At 53.1% G+C, this 15,744-nt stretch overlaps 1 protein-coding gene across 1 annotated transcript in view; it reads left to right on the top strand.

Moving 5' to 3' along the window:
• ANGPT4 (angiopoietin 4) overlaps positions 1-11,679 on the top strand; it is a 30,872-nt gene extending 19,193 nt beyond the window's left edge. The window contains exons 5-9 of the mRNA XM_014546549.1: positions 2,230-2,336; positions 4,329-4,430; positions 5,908-6,074; positions 9,348-9,478; positions 10,169-11,679. Coding sequence (XP_014402035.1) covers positions 2,230-2,336; positions 4,329-4,430; positions 5,908-6,074; positions 9,348-9,478; positions 10,169-10,329 — 668 coding nt within the window. The 3' untranslated portion in view covers positions 10,330-11,679. The remainder of the gene's footprint in view (positions 1-2,229; positions 2,337-4,328; positions 4,431-5,907; positions 6,075-9,347; positions 9,479-10,168) is intronic.
• The last annotated feature ends 4,065 nt before the right edge of the window (positions 11,680-15,744 follow it).

The following is a 15,744-nucleotide window of genomic DNA, read 5'->3' as shown; positions in this document are numbered from 1 at the left end:
CTGCTTACCCTCCCTGTTCATTCCCCAGCCTCGGCCTCGAAGCCACCGAGGGAAAGGCCTCACCCCTCTCCCACCACCTGTGAAATAGAAATAACAGCAACAAATAATAATACTGGTGACCACCTGCTTGCCCTCCCTGTTCATTCCCGAGCCTCGGCCTTGAAGCCACCAAGGGAAAGGCCTCACCCCTCTCCCACCACCTGTGAACAGTCCTAACGAACCAATCCAGACTCTTCTCCCTGACTCCACGAGGAACCCTGGGCATGCCCCGTCCCTCTCTTGTCCTCAGTTTCCCCATCTGTTTAATGGAAATGGTGATAATAACAAGGGCACCACCAGCTTAGATGAACAATTTTGGATTTCAGGATTCCCACTTGCTGGGTCTCAGTTTCCCTACCTGTAGAATGGGGAGGTTAGACTCACTGTTCCCCCAAAGGCTTCTCTCATCCTAACACCCTTGCCCGTGAGCCAACGAGGGCCAAAGAGAAGTAAGGTGGCACCTCTGGCCCTGACTTCTGAGAAGGAGAACAATGCCTGGGCCTGCTCCTCAGTCCTCACCGGCTCCTTCTGACGCGTCCCACCAGGGGAGGCCAAGGCACTCCTGGTTCCAGTCCAATCACTCAGTCACCAAACACTTCCTGGGCACCAGGCCCAGTGCTGGGTGCTGGGCATACAGCAGTGAACAAGGTAGCCATGGCCTGTGTCTCTTGTAAAAATGCCCACCCCACCCCACACCCCGTCTGTGTGTGTCTCTGAGGAAAGAAGAAGAAAATGCGTATTTGTTGAGTGCCTACTATGTGCCAGATGCTCTGCTAGTCGTGTTTCTGAACTTTGCAGACCATGAAAGGCCTAAAAGGCTGTGCTAGGAAAGGGAACTTTAACCCGAGTGCAGCTTGAACAGCTAGGACTGTTTCAGGAAGCTTGATTAGAGCCATGGAGTGGAGGTTGGCTTAGTGAGAAAGACCCAGGAAAGGGTTCCTACTGCCTCCGGGTCTCCATGGGGGAGGCTGAAAGCCTGATAGCACAAGGAATGTAGCTATCGTGTTGGACACCAGGCCACTGGGGCTGGCAGCTATTTGGGGACAGGATGGCACCATGGCTCCATCTAAGTCAGGCAGACCCTGCGGGGTGGGGGGTAGAGACCTGAGGAAGCCATGGCAGAAGAGGCGGATGCCTGCCAAACCCTGAGATGCAAGGTGACCCAAACCCATCACCAGCTGGTGCGTCGCCCGGCATCTGCCCAGGGAATGTCCATGCTGGTGGATGTGGGGCCTTAGTCATTTCATCTGTGATCTAGGAAAACTGCTTCTTTCTAACACATGCCCCAGCTCCAGGACCTGGGATCCAGGTTCAAGTATGAGGTCAAAACAGGAAGTCCTGCCCCTTGGTAGCCTCCTGGTTCCTCATGGGTGAGGATACCTGTCTATCTGGAATTTTAGCCCATCCTTGGATAACCACCTACCTAGAAATTGAATTCTGAAGGACTCGTAGCTCAAGCCTATAATTGGATCCCTCTAAATTAGGCAGAGAGGGGAATTTTAATCCCTTTCTATTGGTCAACAGTCACTTTTTTTTTTTTTCAGATCAGGCTTGAGACCCCCAGGGTTTCTAGTGGGATTGGGTCACTAATATTCTCCTGAGGGAAGAAACATGGGCTCCTAAGACCAGTGGTCAGCTCACAGTGGGGGCATTATGGGGGGCCCACCTCCAGGCTGCAGGGATACCCAGGGGGAGGGGTGGCCTGTGGAGGGGACTCTGAGCCTCCCACCCAAGGGAGCGCCAAGGACAAATCCCTCCTCATGTGTCCGTCCTTGGTGACCCTCTCTGAGCCAGCCTTGCCCTACTCCTCTCAGGTTGATCAGACAACCAGAGCTTTCTCTGGCCTCAGACCCGTTCGCATGGTGTGAGTCATTTCCCCTCCCGGCCTCACTCAGTTCCCCTCACTGCGCCCTGTTCCCTGCACACACCAGGACTGTCCCCACCTTGGAGCCTTTGCATATGTTGTTCTCTTTGCCTGGAACACCCTCTCCTGTGCCACTTGGGCAATGCCTGCTCCTTACCCAGGTCCCAGCTCACTGTCACTTCCTCTAGGAAACCTTCTCAGGTCCGATTCATCTCCCTGTCCCCAGCACCTCCCAACCAGGAACCTGGCACCAAGCAGGCAGGAGTGCCCACCTGGCCTCTTCTCTCTCTTCTTCGCTCACCTGAAGTTGTTTTTGCTTCGTCCAGTTGCAGCTGAGCGGGTGTTCCAGGACTGTGCAGAGATCCAGAGCTTCGGGGCCAATACCAGTGGCGTCTACACCATCCACGTGGCCAATATGACAGAGCCCAGAAAGGTTAGGGGGCTCTCTGGGGGCTGGGGCTATCAGAGGTACTGAGCCAAGGGCTTCGCAGACAAATCCTCCTCCCTCATCAACTGCAGGCCTGTCCAACATCTTAGATTCCAAAGAAGGTGGGTGGCCCTTCCTTCTGGAAAAGAAGGGGTTCACACAGAAGTTCCCAAGTTGGAAGTGCATCCTTCTCCTGCATCTTCTCCAGAGATGCCTTTAGGTCGGAATCACAGGAAATAGTTCTATGTTGGTTAAGGCACTGCTAGCTGATGTAACAAACAACCCCTGGAATTCCAGGATCTTAACACAAAGAAGTTTATTTCTAGTTGACATATAGTCAGTGGAGGCAGGAGTGGGGGCTCTCTGCTCCACTGGGAAGTTAGGGACTGTCTTCATTGAGTGGCTCCCAAGGTTGCCCTGAGCTTTGAGGTCCAGTTATCAGATGGAACCGGGGGGTGGGAGGGGAGGTCAAGGGAAAGTGTGGAGGTCAAGAGGGAGGGTTTGGGGCCAGGCCCAGTAGGGGAAGGGTATGAGGAACAGTTTGCCAGCCTTCACACTTCCCTTCTCCATTTCCTTTCAGCCCTTCTGAATATAGCGAGGAGAGTGGCTCAGTTTGTTTCCAGATTGTCTTTAACATACCTGCCAGAGTCCCCTTTTAACAAAGAGAGACCAGGCTCTCCATTTCTAGCTAGAATTTCATAACACATTTTTTTCATTATATTTATTTTAGATGAATCTGAACAAAGGCAAGTCTTATTAGTTTTCCACTTAGGGTCCTGATAAGAAGTCCTTTTAAAGTAAACATTCCATATGAAATTAAATAAATTGAGCTTTGGGGGAATTTGGGGAGGTGTGAATGGCTGAAATTTGGGCAGAGGGAAGAGCTGGCCTGGGAGGCAAGAGGTCTGTGCTCAGACCTCAGCTTTACTTAGACTCACTTGCTTCGAGCAAATCCCTTCCCCTCTCTGGGCCTGTTTTCCTCCCTGCACCCTCTGTTATCCTCACGAAGATGCCACTGTCTTCTCTCACTGAGCAGGCCTTTACCATCTCAGAGCCTCTACTCCTGCTGCTCCTTCCACTGAAAATGCCAGGCTCATCTCTACCTGACAGGCACATTATCAACCAAGGCCCTGTTCCAATGCCACCTCCTCTGGGAAGCCTTCCAGGGTTTTCCAGTGACTCCCTTTTGAGGGCTCTCCTTGTAGCTGCCCAAATGTTTGTCATCAGTAGTCTGCCTGCACTATCCTAGCCTCCTCCAAACCAAGTCAGTTGACAAACTGAGGGTCAGTGTACATCTGATCTGTCTCTGACTCTTCTGACCCAGGGCCAGGCACCAAGTTTGTCTTCATTGAACAATGAACATGTAATGAACTGGAAAAAAATAATATGTGAACAAAGGTTAGACTGAAAGGTGTGATTGTCGTCGATGGTAAGCATTTTGAGAGACAGAACTCTTTCTGTCTTGCCCATATTGGCATCCAGTGCTTTGAATGGAGTCCGGCCCATAGGACGTGTTCAGAAAACATTTGTCCACTGACTGGAATAGCATTTCTTGAGTCTATACGGTGTGCCAAGCACTTTACACTCATCAGCACTTAATCCTTACAGCAGCTCAGCAACAATAGTGAGTGAAAAGCCTGCATTTATTTAGTTCCTAGTGCATGCGAGGCTCTGTTCTGTAGATGATTCATCTCATTTAATTCTCACAACAACCCCAGTTTGCAGACGAGAAACTGAGATGCCAGGAGGTTAAGGTATTAATAGCCCATTTTACAAATGAGGAAAGGAAGGCTCTGAGAGGGCATCACTTGCCCTCTAGAAAAATAATGACAGTGGGTGGGGAATTTGAACCTGGGTCATTCTGATGCCCTTGACCACCAGGCTCACCTGCTGTTATGTGAGGTTCTGTTGGCCAGATCGCACTTGAGCTGGCCCACACACCTGGCATCTGGCTGCCTCCGCAGACTCCCAACCCCCTCTCCCCACCAATTCCCTCAGGTTTTCTGTGACATGGAAGCCAATGGAGGTGGGTGGACCCTCATTCAGCGCCGTGCAAATGGCAGCGTGAATTTTCAGCGGAACTGGAAAGATTATAAGCAGGTAACGTTGCTGCCCTGAGGAGGGCTTTTCAGCTCTGAAACCTGGGGTGGGAGGCGGGCTGTGGACAGGGGAATGCTTTGTCCTTAACCCTTCCTAAAAAAAAAAAATCAGCCCACCCCAAACCAACCACCTTCAAACAAACTTTCCCGGTGCACATTCACTTTCAGGGACTCTATGCTCTAAATTTAGACCTTCTTTCTGCAAGTTCTGACATATATCAAATAATGAAACTTTGACTTCTTTTTGTTTTAAATTTTAGAAAAGATGACATATGTACAGTGCTAAAAAAATTTGAATACTACAAAGAAAGGGAACATAAAAACAGTAATCTCTCTCCCGCACTCCTGGCTGCATTGCTTAAGTGAATTTCCTTGTCTTTGTACGCGTAGGTGACCACATCTGCAGGAGAGAATCTGTAATGTGGAATTGCTGGCTCAAAAACCAGGTGCATTTTACAAGATAAGAAGTAGAGCTCAATTGTCTTCCAATTTTTAAAATTAAATTATGAATAAAGGATTTCTGGCAAGCTGGCTGAAAAGCTCTTCTAGTTTTCAAAAGCAAAAGAAATGGACAAAGATACCCACAAGGAAACACAACAATATTATTTTTTTGTGCCTGCTTGCTGTCCATTTGATAAATGCTTAAATACCAAATTAAGCTATGAGTGTTCTTGAGTCTATTTGATTTGAAACAGTCATTAAAATAGCAAAGATATACAGGGTGCTCAGATCCAGAAATACAGAAAAGAGTGCTGCAGAGTAACCATTACAGGAATCAGCTGCACAGCAAGGCTAAAGTGGGGAGTGGGGCTTAGGTGCGCCTTGTCCTTGGTGCTGAATTAGTGTTCTAGCTGAGGACATTGATTTCTTGTCAACCCAAGAAATCCGTGACTCCCTTTTATTTACGTGTCTATGTTGCTGGAATTTTGTAGTTGCTTCCATGTCACTGAACAAAGTTCGCTCTATCATTTTTGCCGTTGATTAAAATCTTTAATTTTTAAATTGAGATTTAACCTAGATGCACTAAGTGCACAAACCTTAAGTGTAAAAGTCAGTGCATGTTTACATAGGTGCTCGTCCATGTGACCACCATTCGGATATAGATATAGGACACCTCCAGCACCCCGGAAGCCCTCCGTGGGCTCCCCCCTCCGCCCCAGTCAGTACTCGCCCAAAGGAAGTTGCTATTCTGACTTCTATTAACACAGATTCGTTTGACCTGTTCTTAAACTTAATAGAACATGATTCAATTATTTTAACAGACTTTTATAGTTGCAAAAGTCTTAGTTTTTTTTTCTCTAGAAGTTGGGGAGCTCCCCTCTCCCCAGTTCTGCCCACACTGTACTTTATGAACTTGAGCATTAGGCCAAGTGGTTTTGGATAAGTGACCCCAGGCCCTGGCCCAGCCCAGCCTCTCAGCCTGGGGCATAGCCTCCCTCCTTGGCATACAACCCACGCTGTCCTTCCTCTCCTCCTAGGGCTTCGGTGACCTGGCTGGGGAGCACTGGCTGGGCAACGAGTTGGTGCACCATCTCACCAGCAGGGCTGCCTACTCTCTGCGTGTGGAGCTGCAAGACTGGGAAGGCAACGAGGCCTATGCCCAATATGAGCGTTTCCAGCTGGGCAGCGAGGGGCAGCTGTACAGGTGGGCTCAGGGCCCAGGCTGGTGGGTGGACTGAGGACCCTGGGCTAGTGGCTGCAGAGTCTGCACCAAGGGTCAGTCGCTGGGCGTTTCCTGTTCCTACCATCTGTCCCCCATTTGGGCGCACGTCACGGGATGTGGAGGCGGCTGGTTAGCACTCAGCACATCCCAGCCACTGGGTGGGGTGGAGACAGTGTTGCTGATGCTGTCATCTCGTGAGCAGGAAGGGCCTTCCAAGGTCAATCACCCTAAGGCAGTCACTTTACAGAGGCTCAGACTTCCCAGCGTGCCCTGTGCTACGGGATGAGACGGAAAGGTCCCTGGGCTGGGAATCGGGGACCTGGGCTCATTCTGCCTCCAGCTCACTTTGAGAGCTTGGATGAGTCAAGGTTCTGGCTTCTCGGCACCTCTGCTTTTTAACAACAGGATGGGCTTGAATATGAGCATATTTTAAAACCATCGAGGCCTCCCTCCTTCAGCCTGGTTCTTGGCTCTGTTTAGGAAAAGGAATGAGCATTTATTGAGCACCTACCATGTTCCAAGCACATTACTCTAGTTAACCTCCCACAACACTCTGAGGTAAGCATGGCTGTACCTCTTTTAGTGATGTGGAAACTGAGGCACTGAGGTGATGCCTGTAATGGGTGGGCATTCTCCAAGAGAGAACAGGAAGGACATCCCAGGCAGTGGGGATGTTTGAAAAAGACAAAGAGAGAGTTGACATTTGTTGGCCACAGACACCTGAAGCCTGAGCAAGGCTCTTTCAAAGGCTGCTGAGATGACCAGGGAGCGTCCCCGCTCATTCAGGAAAAGCTTAGGAGACCGGGGTGGAGATCCTGGAAAGCACAGTGGGGCCTGAAACTGCCCAAGGAGGGCCAGGAGGAAAGTGACAGGGCAGACACTGGTCCCTGTGCCACCACCAGACAGGACCGGCCAGCTGGTAAGGTTAGGAGGATGCCCAGAGGAAAGTCCAGAGGCAGCAATGCGTTGGCAGTCAGCAGCTGGGGCATGGGCATCAGGGGCAGGAGGGACACCCTTATTTGTCAGTCACAATCATGGGGGCTTCTGGAGTCCAGCTGGGGCACGTGCACAACCCTAAGGAGAAAGTGGCCCATGGGGAGGGGAGGGGGGGCACAGAAAAGACACCAGGCGCGCACACACAGACACTGGGCACACGCCTCCCAGAGGCACTCACCGCCCAGGCCTGACTACAAGAAAGACAGGCATTCACACGTGCAGGGGCTCGCCACACCCCTGGGGCACATGCAGAGCACAATATCACACAAGTGCATAGCTACACAAACAGGCACAGAGACACCCGGACACGCGTGCAAATGTCCCTCCACAGAAGCCCTCACAGGTAAACATGCACAACCCCAGGCACAAAGGCAGGTTCCCAAGCACACCCTGGACCCACAATAGATATTCTAGCACAAACTCAACACACACACACACACACACACGCTAGACTGGAAGATGGTATCACACTACAGACACATAGACTGGTATGCGGATTCGCAGACACATGGAAGACACACCTGATGTTTCTAACTTGGGGATCCCCAGAGACTCGTGTCTTTGTTTGGGTTCCCCAGGACTGAGCTATGAACATATTCAAAGTGCATCTGAACAGCGGGTCAAGTGGGGTTTCCTGGTCCATGACTGGGGGTCCCCCAGAGATCACAGGTCCCTAGGCTGGCTCCCAAAGGGGAGAGGAAGGAAGGCAGAGCTGAACTGAGGACTTGGGGACAGGAGAGAGGCCAGTCCAGTGCTGATTCCACACAGCCCCAGACTGAGTAGGACCCCAAACTGTAGCCTGTGCCCAGAGCCTGGCTTGGAGCTGACATCGCCGAGCCCTCAAGAGGAGCCCTCAGTGGCCACAAGGAACCGCCAGGACCATGTTAGCAGGTGGACAGGCTGCTTGTCCCCAGCCTGGGAGCCCCTGGCCAGACAGGGCTCTTGCCAGGGCCAGTTTGCAACACCAGTCGATTGAGCCCCAGGTGGCATGTTTGAGGGCACAGAGCCTCATGGCTGGCCACAGTGATCTGGGCCCTGAGGGCCATGTGCCTGCCTCGCCACAGACAGAGCCTGTGGGTGGGAGGTGCAGGGACTCAGCCAGGCCCTATGCTCTAGCCCCACGTTCCTTCTGGCCCCACGGGGAAAAGCTCCCGGCTCTCCCTGCAGACCCAGAGTCCCTGAGCTGCCCTGGCCGCATCTGGCGTCCACCTGCCTTCACCTGGAGGGCCTTCTTTATTGCTCCCAAACTGGGTCCTTGTCTCCGTGGCCAGTGCAGCTCCTTCCCTGCTACCAGAACCCAACACTCCAACCAGGCCTAGTGGGAGCCTGTGCCAGCTGCGTGCCAAGGGCCAGGAGCACAGGGGCAAATAGCAAGCGGCGTTACCTTGCTGAGCATTTATCACGGGCCAGCGCCGCTCTGCACCCATCACACCCTGAAGTCATCAAATCACAATAGCCGATCGGCACCGTGAACACTATCATTACCACCTTACCAGATCATTACCACCTTAACAGATGAGGAAATGGAAGCTGAGAGGTGCAGCAGTCTGCCCAAGGTCATGCAACTGGCCAGTGGTGGAGCTGAGACTCGCAGCCTGGCAGAGAAATAGAGACCCTCCCCAGCCGGCTGCAGAGGTGGAAGTCATAGGGATAGGGGTTCACCGGGCACAGGTCCAGGTGGGCAGGTGTGGTCAGGGAAGGCCTCCTGGAGGAGGTGGGTGGGTGTGAGGAGGTATGATGGGCTGGGGTTGCACATGGTCAGCGGGGGAGGAAAATGCACATAGCTCCAGGCCAGGCCCCCCCGGGCTGGGATCTGGCTCCCACCCTCCTTCATTCTGAAACCTTAGGCCGGCTCCTCTGGTTCTTGGGACCTTTGTTTCCTCGTCTGTAGAATGGAAATACTTGAGTTTTGTGAGGATGAAACGGATGAGTTAAACCATGTAAAGTGTTTTGAACAATGCCTGGCACATGGTAGATTTTTTTAAAAACGTTAGCCATTGCCCTCACTGTTACTGTTGTCATGATCATGCTACTCCCGTGTAAGACTCAGTTCATCGAGTCGAGGGAGGCCTGGCACACGGCGGGTGCTTGGTGCCTGAGAGGCAGCAGGCAGGGAGTGTGAATCCAGGAGGGAGGCGGCCCACGCACTCCGGGCGGGGGCTCCCCGCCCCCAGAACGACCAGCTCAGAGCCCCTTCCTCAACCAGCCCCAACCTGACTCTGCGCCCTTCTCCCACCACCACCTCCGGGTGGCTTCCAGGCTTTCTCTGAGCGGGTACAGTGGCTCGGCGGGGCCCCAGAGCAGCCTGGCCCTGGAGGGCACCAACTTCAGCACCCGAGACGCAGACAACGACAACTGCCTGTGCAAGTGCGCCCAGATGCTGTCCGGAGGTGGGTGCGGGGTTCGGGGAAGCCCATCCACCCACCGGTGGGAGACGGGAGACCCCCTGAGACACAGAGCCAGGGACAGGTGGAGACCGAGAGAAACTCCGGAACTGGCACAGAGACAGAGTGGTGGCAACAGAGAGCTACACAGGGGCAGACGTACAAAGGAGAGATGGAGGGAGAAATGCAAATCAGGGCAAGAGAAAGGAACACGGTGTGTGAGAGACAGAGAGAGCCAGAAAGGCAGAGAGGGTGGCCATCAGGAGAGGAGCCCGGCTTGAGAGAGACCCACAGAGTGACAGACAAGCACAGAGACCATCAGAGAGAGAAAGAGACAACCCCAGGGTGTTAGAGACTCAGGTGACAGAGAGCATTGTCCCCACAGAGAGAGGGAGATGGGGACTTGTGCGAGAGGAGGCGAGGGAGGGAGACAGGGACACAGAGGGATTAGGGACAAGGTGAAGGGATGAGGGGCCGAGAGGGGCAACTGGAGCCCAATGCCACCCTCCTGGGGCCCCAGGCTGGGCAGAGGGTCTGGGAGTCGCGCTCCCACCCCCATGGCCATTCCCACCAGCCCCATCCGGGGAGCTGACTTCCTGGAGGAGGCAAAGGCCTGCTTAGTCTTTGAGGTAGGGGGCTGCCCTCACCCCACTGGTGGGCCCCCAGCTCCCAAAGCCTCTTCCTCCCCTCCCCCAGGGTGGTGGTTTGACGCCTGTGGCCTCTCAAACCTGAACGGCATCTACTACCCAGCTGGCCGCCACCTGCGCAAGCTCAACGGCATCCGCTGGCACTACTTCCAGGGCCCCAGCTACTCGCTGCGGGCCACTCGCATGATGGTGCGTCCCATCGGCACCTAACAGCAGCCTCGCACGAAGGCTGGGCCACAGGAGGAGACAGGACTTGCTACCCTGGGCAAGCTGGGCCCCAGCACAGGACACGGTGCCAGCGCCTGGACACCTGGATCCCCCGAGCCAGCCCTCCTCGCCCCACGAGTCCCCAAGAGTCAGCTGCCTTGCTTCCCTGTCGTCCTCAAGTTGTGACATGGGGGGCGTTTGGGGGTTCCTGTCTCTGCAGGACCCCTCTTTTCTCCAGTCTTCTGCAGGGGCCCCTGCCAACTTGAGGGTCTCAATACCCTGAATGAGCTGAGAACAGACACCTTGGCTCCTCCAAGGAATGCCTGGCTAGGGAGGGAATTTCAGGCAGGTGGGAGGGTATCTGCAGGCAGGAAAGTGCTCAGATGGAGCCCCAGATTCTAGCCCCAGGGTTGGTGGGAAGGCCAGTGCCTGTTCCAAGCCTTCTCAGCCTTGAGCTGTCCTTGAACTGTCCCAGGCTGAAAGGCCTGCATCTACCCCATAACAGGAATCATTATTTCCACCCCACACTGCCCATCACTCCCGGGCCCCAGCATCTGGAACTCAACCCTGGTCTCTCAAGGGTTCCAGGAGATCTAACAGAGATTTCTTTACCCCCAGCAGGTTCCAGAATATGTTCCACAGAGAATAACTCACACTTCCCTCTCAAAGTACCTCTGGTCAAGTGAGAGAGGAGAGCGCCAGGTTAAGTCAGTGTCGACAGGCATTCTTAGCTGCAGGACTTGTCAGAGCCTATACTGTGGTCATGTACTCTGTGACTGCCCGTGAAGGGGCTGGAGTGGGCAGCTTTCTCCAAATGTGCTTATTTGAAAATGGGCTCTGTTTCTCGCAGAGCATCTCTCGGGGCGGTGGATGCCTCTGGAAAAAGCTAGTCCTCAAGTGTCATGAGGAGGAGCCCCAGGGCGCCATCTCCCACCCCCAGCGACTCATCCTTTCTGGCTGCAAACGCCACAGTGAAGGTCTCACGTAGTCTCTAAAACAACTGGAAAGAAATGTTGGATTAAAACAGACACACACCATCCCTGAGTTTCCTGTCTGCTATGGACCAGTGATCTCCCAGGCTCCTTCTGGCCCCAGGAAGCCAGCTCTCTGCCTAGGGCTGCCCTCAGCACTCCCTGTAAGCCCAGCTCACCCTCGCTCAAGTACAGGCATTACCAGGGACTGTCCACACTGCCGTGGGCAGGACACCAATCTGCAGGTCCAGATCCTCCCAGGTCTAAGCCAGAACCCCTAGCCCTCTCCTCCTGCCCCGTCCAACATGATGTTACAGCTGGGGGTCTGGGAGACCAGGGACTCCCCATGAGCTTCTTTCAGAGGACAAGGTCAGAGAGGAGCCTCTGCGTCCAACATGATGTTACAGCTGGGGGTCTGGGAGACCAAGGACTCCTCATGAGCTTCTTTCACTCCCCCTTCACTGTGTCACCCTCTTCAGTCCCAATGAGGCCTACTGTGTGCAGTGTGGTACCGTGGGTAGGGCTTGGAGTTGGACACACCTGCTCCAGCTCTTTGGACTTGAGGCCTATGGCTCAGCCTCTCATGGCCTCAATTATCTTGTCTGTGAAATGGAGGTGCTGACCCTCACTCCTCTCTGGGCTGGGGCAAGGAGGCGATGAGACCCTGTATGTCAACTTCTGGCCAGAGCCTGGTATGAAGCAGGTGCCTAATAAATATTAGTTCCCAAAGAGGTGAATGGGGTGAGAAATTGCCTCTAGTGTATGTCATCCCTTCTGCTGGACCCAGTAGGGTGAGCATGTATTACTGTATCCACAGCATTTATTTGTATACTGCTATGTGCTGGAGAGGAGTGGAGAGGGGAGCTGGGAGCCTCAGGGACAGACTCCTCTGCGTGGGGTGAAGGCCCAAATTCCTGTCTGCACCCCCGTTCTCTAAAAGATCAAAAAAGCTGGTTTGGTTACCCTCAGACACTTGTTTTTTGTTTGTTTGTTGTTTTGTTTCTTAAATATATTTTTATTGATTTCAGAGAGGAAAGGAGAGGGAGAGAGAGATAGAAACATCAATGATGAGAGAGAATCATTAATTGGCTGCCTCCTGCACGCCCCCCCCTGGGGATGGAGCACACAACCCAGGCAGGTGCCCTTGACCGGAATTGAACCTGGGACCCTTCAGTCTGCAGGCTGACACTCTATTCATTGATCCAGACCAACTAGGGCCAGACACTTGTTTTTAAATAGTCACCCTTCCCTCTCACCTTCCTTCCTCCTCCAAGCCAGGACTCTCCAGTGCAGGGCATAGAAACCTTATCCCAAGGAATGGATTGGCTCACATAACAAGTCTAGAGGTGGATTCAGGTGTGGTTAGATCCAGGCACTCAAATGGTGTCCCCCTTCATCTCCCGGTTCTGCCATCTGCCTTGTTGACTTCATTCCCAGCTATGTTCGGTCCTGACAAGAGGGCCCCACCAGCTGGCTCACGTCCTCCCAGCCCAGCATCTCTGAGGCAGAGAGCTGCCCTGTCCCAGCGAGGGCATGATTCTCTCAAGCCAGGACTGGTCCTGTGCCCATTCCTGCACTTACACTGTGATTCTCATTGACCAGACCTGGGTCACATGATCTTGCCTGGAACCAGGGGGTGGGGTCTGTCCCACCTAAGTCACATGGCAGGTGGACAAGCAGTGGGGAAACAGACATTGTTTCTGGAAGCAGCGATGCTGGGAAGGCAAGACCAGTGACCACTTTTTCTCCATCCGTCTCTGATGCCCATCTCTTTTCTCTCCATCTCTGCCTCCCCTCCCATTCTCCCTGACTCCAAGGCCTGGCCCCAGGCTCCAGCTCCTGCCCAGGTTGCCCCAGATTATCAAGGACACAGCTGTGTCCTGCTCAGGCAGTGTCAGACCCTGGCCCTCTCTGAGCCTCCGTTTCCCTCTGTGCAGTCAGGATGGAAGCCGTGCAGACCTCTAAGGGCCCTCTGACCATGATGCTCATGATGGCTGCACACAAGACCAGCTGAAGGGCTCTGGGCAGCACAAGGCCTGTGGGGGGCGTGGCTGGCGTGGCCTTGGCGCTGCCGGGTCTCCTGGGGGCCACTGCTCTTAGGAACTGGCTTCGGGGATCCCTGCATCTGCAGGCTCCTCTGAAGAATCCTTGTCACCTCTCCCTACATCAGACCAGTGTTCTCCTCATTTTCGTGATGAAGAAATTAGAGCTCAGAGAGGGAAAGGATTTCATTAAGGCAGCACAGGCACCCACAAGCTGCCTCCCTCGTCCAGAGCTCTCTGGAGGCATCTTGGCACTGAACATAGAAATGCTGGAGTGGTGTCCCCTTCACCAATATCAAGAGCTGAAGGAACTTTCTGGAAAGCTCTCCAAGACCTGTCTGTGTTTCCCACTGGCACCTGGTAGGTCCTGGGGGAGCCAGGCAGACAGAGCACACTGTTCCTGAGCTCTCTGCATGTTCCCAGCCACGGCTGGGGGAGAGTTCACTGTGCACAGCCCAGAGACGACAGCCATGGGTGGGGCAGAAGGTGGCCCTTTGCAGGGGGTATGGGTGCAGCCAGCATAAGGATAGATCGCCGCTTGGGGGATTTGACCCCTTTTTCCAGATTGTCCAGCCCGTGATGTCTGTGTGAGCCGTTACCTCTCCTATTTAAAAATGTTTCAGAACGCGATCAGTGTTGCCTTGGTGACCCAGCATAGTTTGATGGAGCAGCCCTTCAGAGAACGCAGTCTGGTCCAGGCCATGTCCAGCTTAAATGTGTTACTTTCTTGTGTTCGACTAATGTGGGAATACACAGCTGATGTTCCCTTGTGGCTTGAGGGCAGGGAAGTCCAAAGGCCTTTAGTTTCTAACACATTCCAGCCCTACCTGGTGAGAACTCTCTGAGCCTCTCTGTCTGTGTTTGCACAATAAGGAGACTGGGATCTAGCTCACAGGGAAGGCAGGCAAGTTCAATGTATATCCATTCATGCACACATTCATTTATTCACACAGCAATGTACTGAGGATCCACCTGGGTCCAGGCCTGGATAGGTGATGGGGATGGAGCAGCAAACAAGTTACCTGTCCACAGTTCTATACGCATAGAGCTTAACGGGCTCGAGGGACCGACGCTAAAACCAACTGTTTTTCATTTAAAAACTAAATTAACAAATTAATATATTGCAAATGAAGAAAATAAACAGGAGACAGAGGTAAAAGATTACAGAGGGCCCAACTTAGGGTGATCAGGGAAATGTCAGCATTTTGGAAAACCCTAACTTAACTCTGGTGCCGTGTCACATATAGAAATTTTTTGATATTTGCAACCATAGTAAAACAAAGACTTATATTTTTGATATTTATTTTATATATTTAAATGCCATTTAACAAAGAAAAATCAACCAAAAATATGAGTTCGCGTGTCACCTCTGACACGTGTGTCATAGGTTCGCCGTCACTGCTCTAGTGACTAGAGGAGCAGCAAGTGCAAAGGCCCTGGGGTGGTCATGAGGAACTACAGGGAGGCCAGCGTGGCTGGAGCAGAGTGAGCAAGGGGGAAGGTGGTGGGAGAATGTGCCCTCTGAGCACCTACATCAGAGACCACCTCCCACCCCAACACCTGCCAAGGCCTGGATGCAGCCACCACTCTGCCTGAGTCACTGTGTAGCTGGAGCAAACCCCTGCCCCTCTCAAGGCCTCAGTTTTCCAATCTGTAAAATGTAGGAGAGGGATGTCTGAAAGTCATCCACATCCTGTTATTGTGTAAATCTGGGTCCACTGCCCTGAGCTAAGTGCCATTGAGGGAATCAGAAGAAGAGAATGGGCAGTTCAGCCTGTCTCCTACACGGGGTCAGCCAGGAGGGCTTAGTAAATTGTAAAGGGACCCAAGTCAGGGCCTGTGCAGAGCAAGCTCTCTGTGATGTTGTCTTCGCATATTTCTCTATGCCAGGCACCTCAGGAAGAACTTCCCTTAGAATATCCATAGAAGCCCCATAACAACCCGGTGGGATAGGAACTATTATCCTCCCCTCCTTTCATAGCTGGGGAAACTGAGGCCCAGAGAAGTGAAGTCACTTGTCCAAAATCACAAAAAGGAGAGGTTGTGGAGGTGGCTTTGGACCCACGTCACCTACTCCAGAGCATGCTTCCCCTGGATCTTATGTTCCCTGTGACTGAGGTTAAAGGAATAATAAATACATAAGCAATGGCTGAGTTCAAGCTGGCCGGTCAATGCTTGAAACTCACACAGGAAGATAGAGGCCCACTGTCCCCACTGGACCTTCCTGGGCAGGGACAGCACCTTCCTTCCTGCTCTGACCTCCTGGCTCTCAAACACATGGTCACAGGCCCACCACCCCCAATTCTCTTCTGAGCAGAACTTTGTTTTCTCTCTTGCCAACCTCCTTGGCCTTCCCCTGTGACCTGGGCAGGGGAGGGACAGGGACGGCCATGCTTATTGATTCT

The sequence above is a fragment of the Myotis brandtii genome, unplaced genomic scaffold (assembly GCF_000412655.1).
Source record: "Myotis brandtii unplaced genomic scaffold, ASM41265v1 scaffold450, whole genome shotgun sequence".
Taxonomy (NCBI): domain Eukaryota; kingdom Metazoa; phylum Chordata; class Mammalia; order Chiroptera; family Vespertilionidae; genus Myotis; species Myotis brandtii.
Note: the sequence above shows the minus strand (reverse complement) of the source record. Positions and strands in the feature narration are given on the sequence as shown.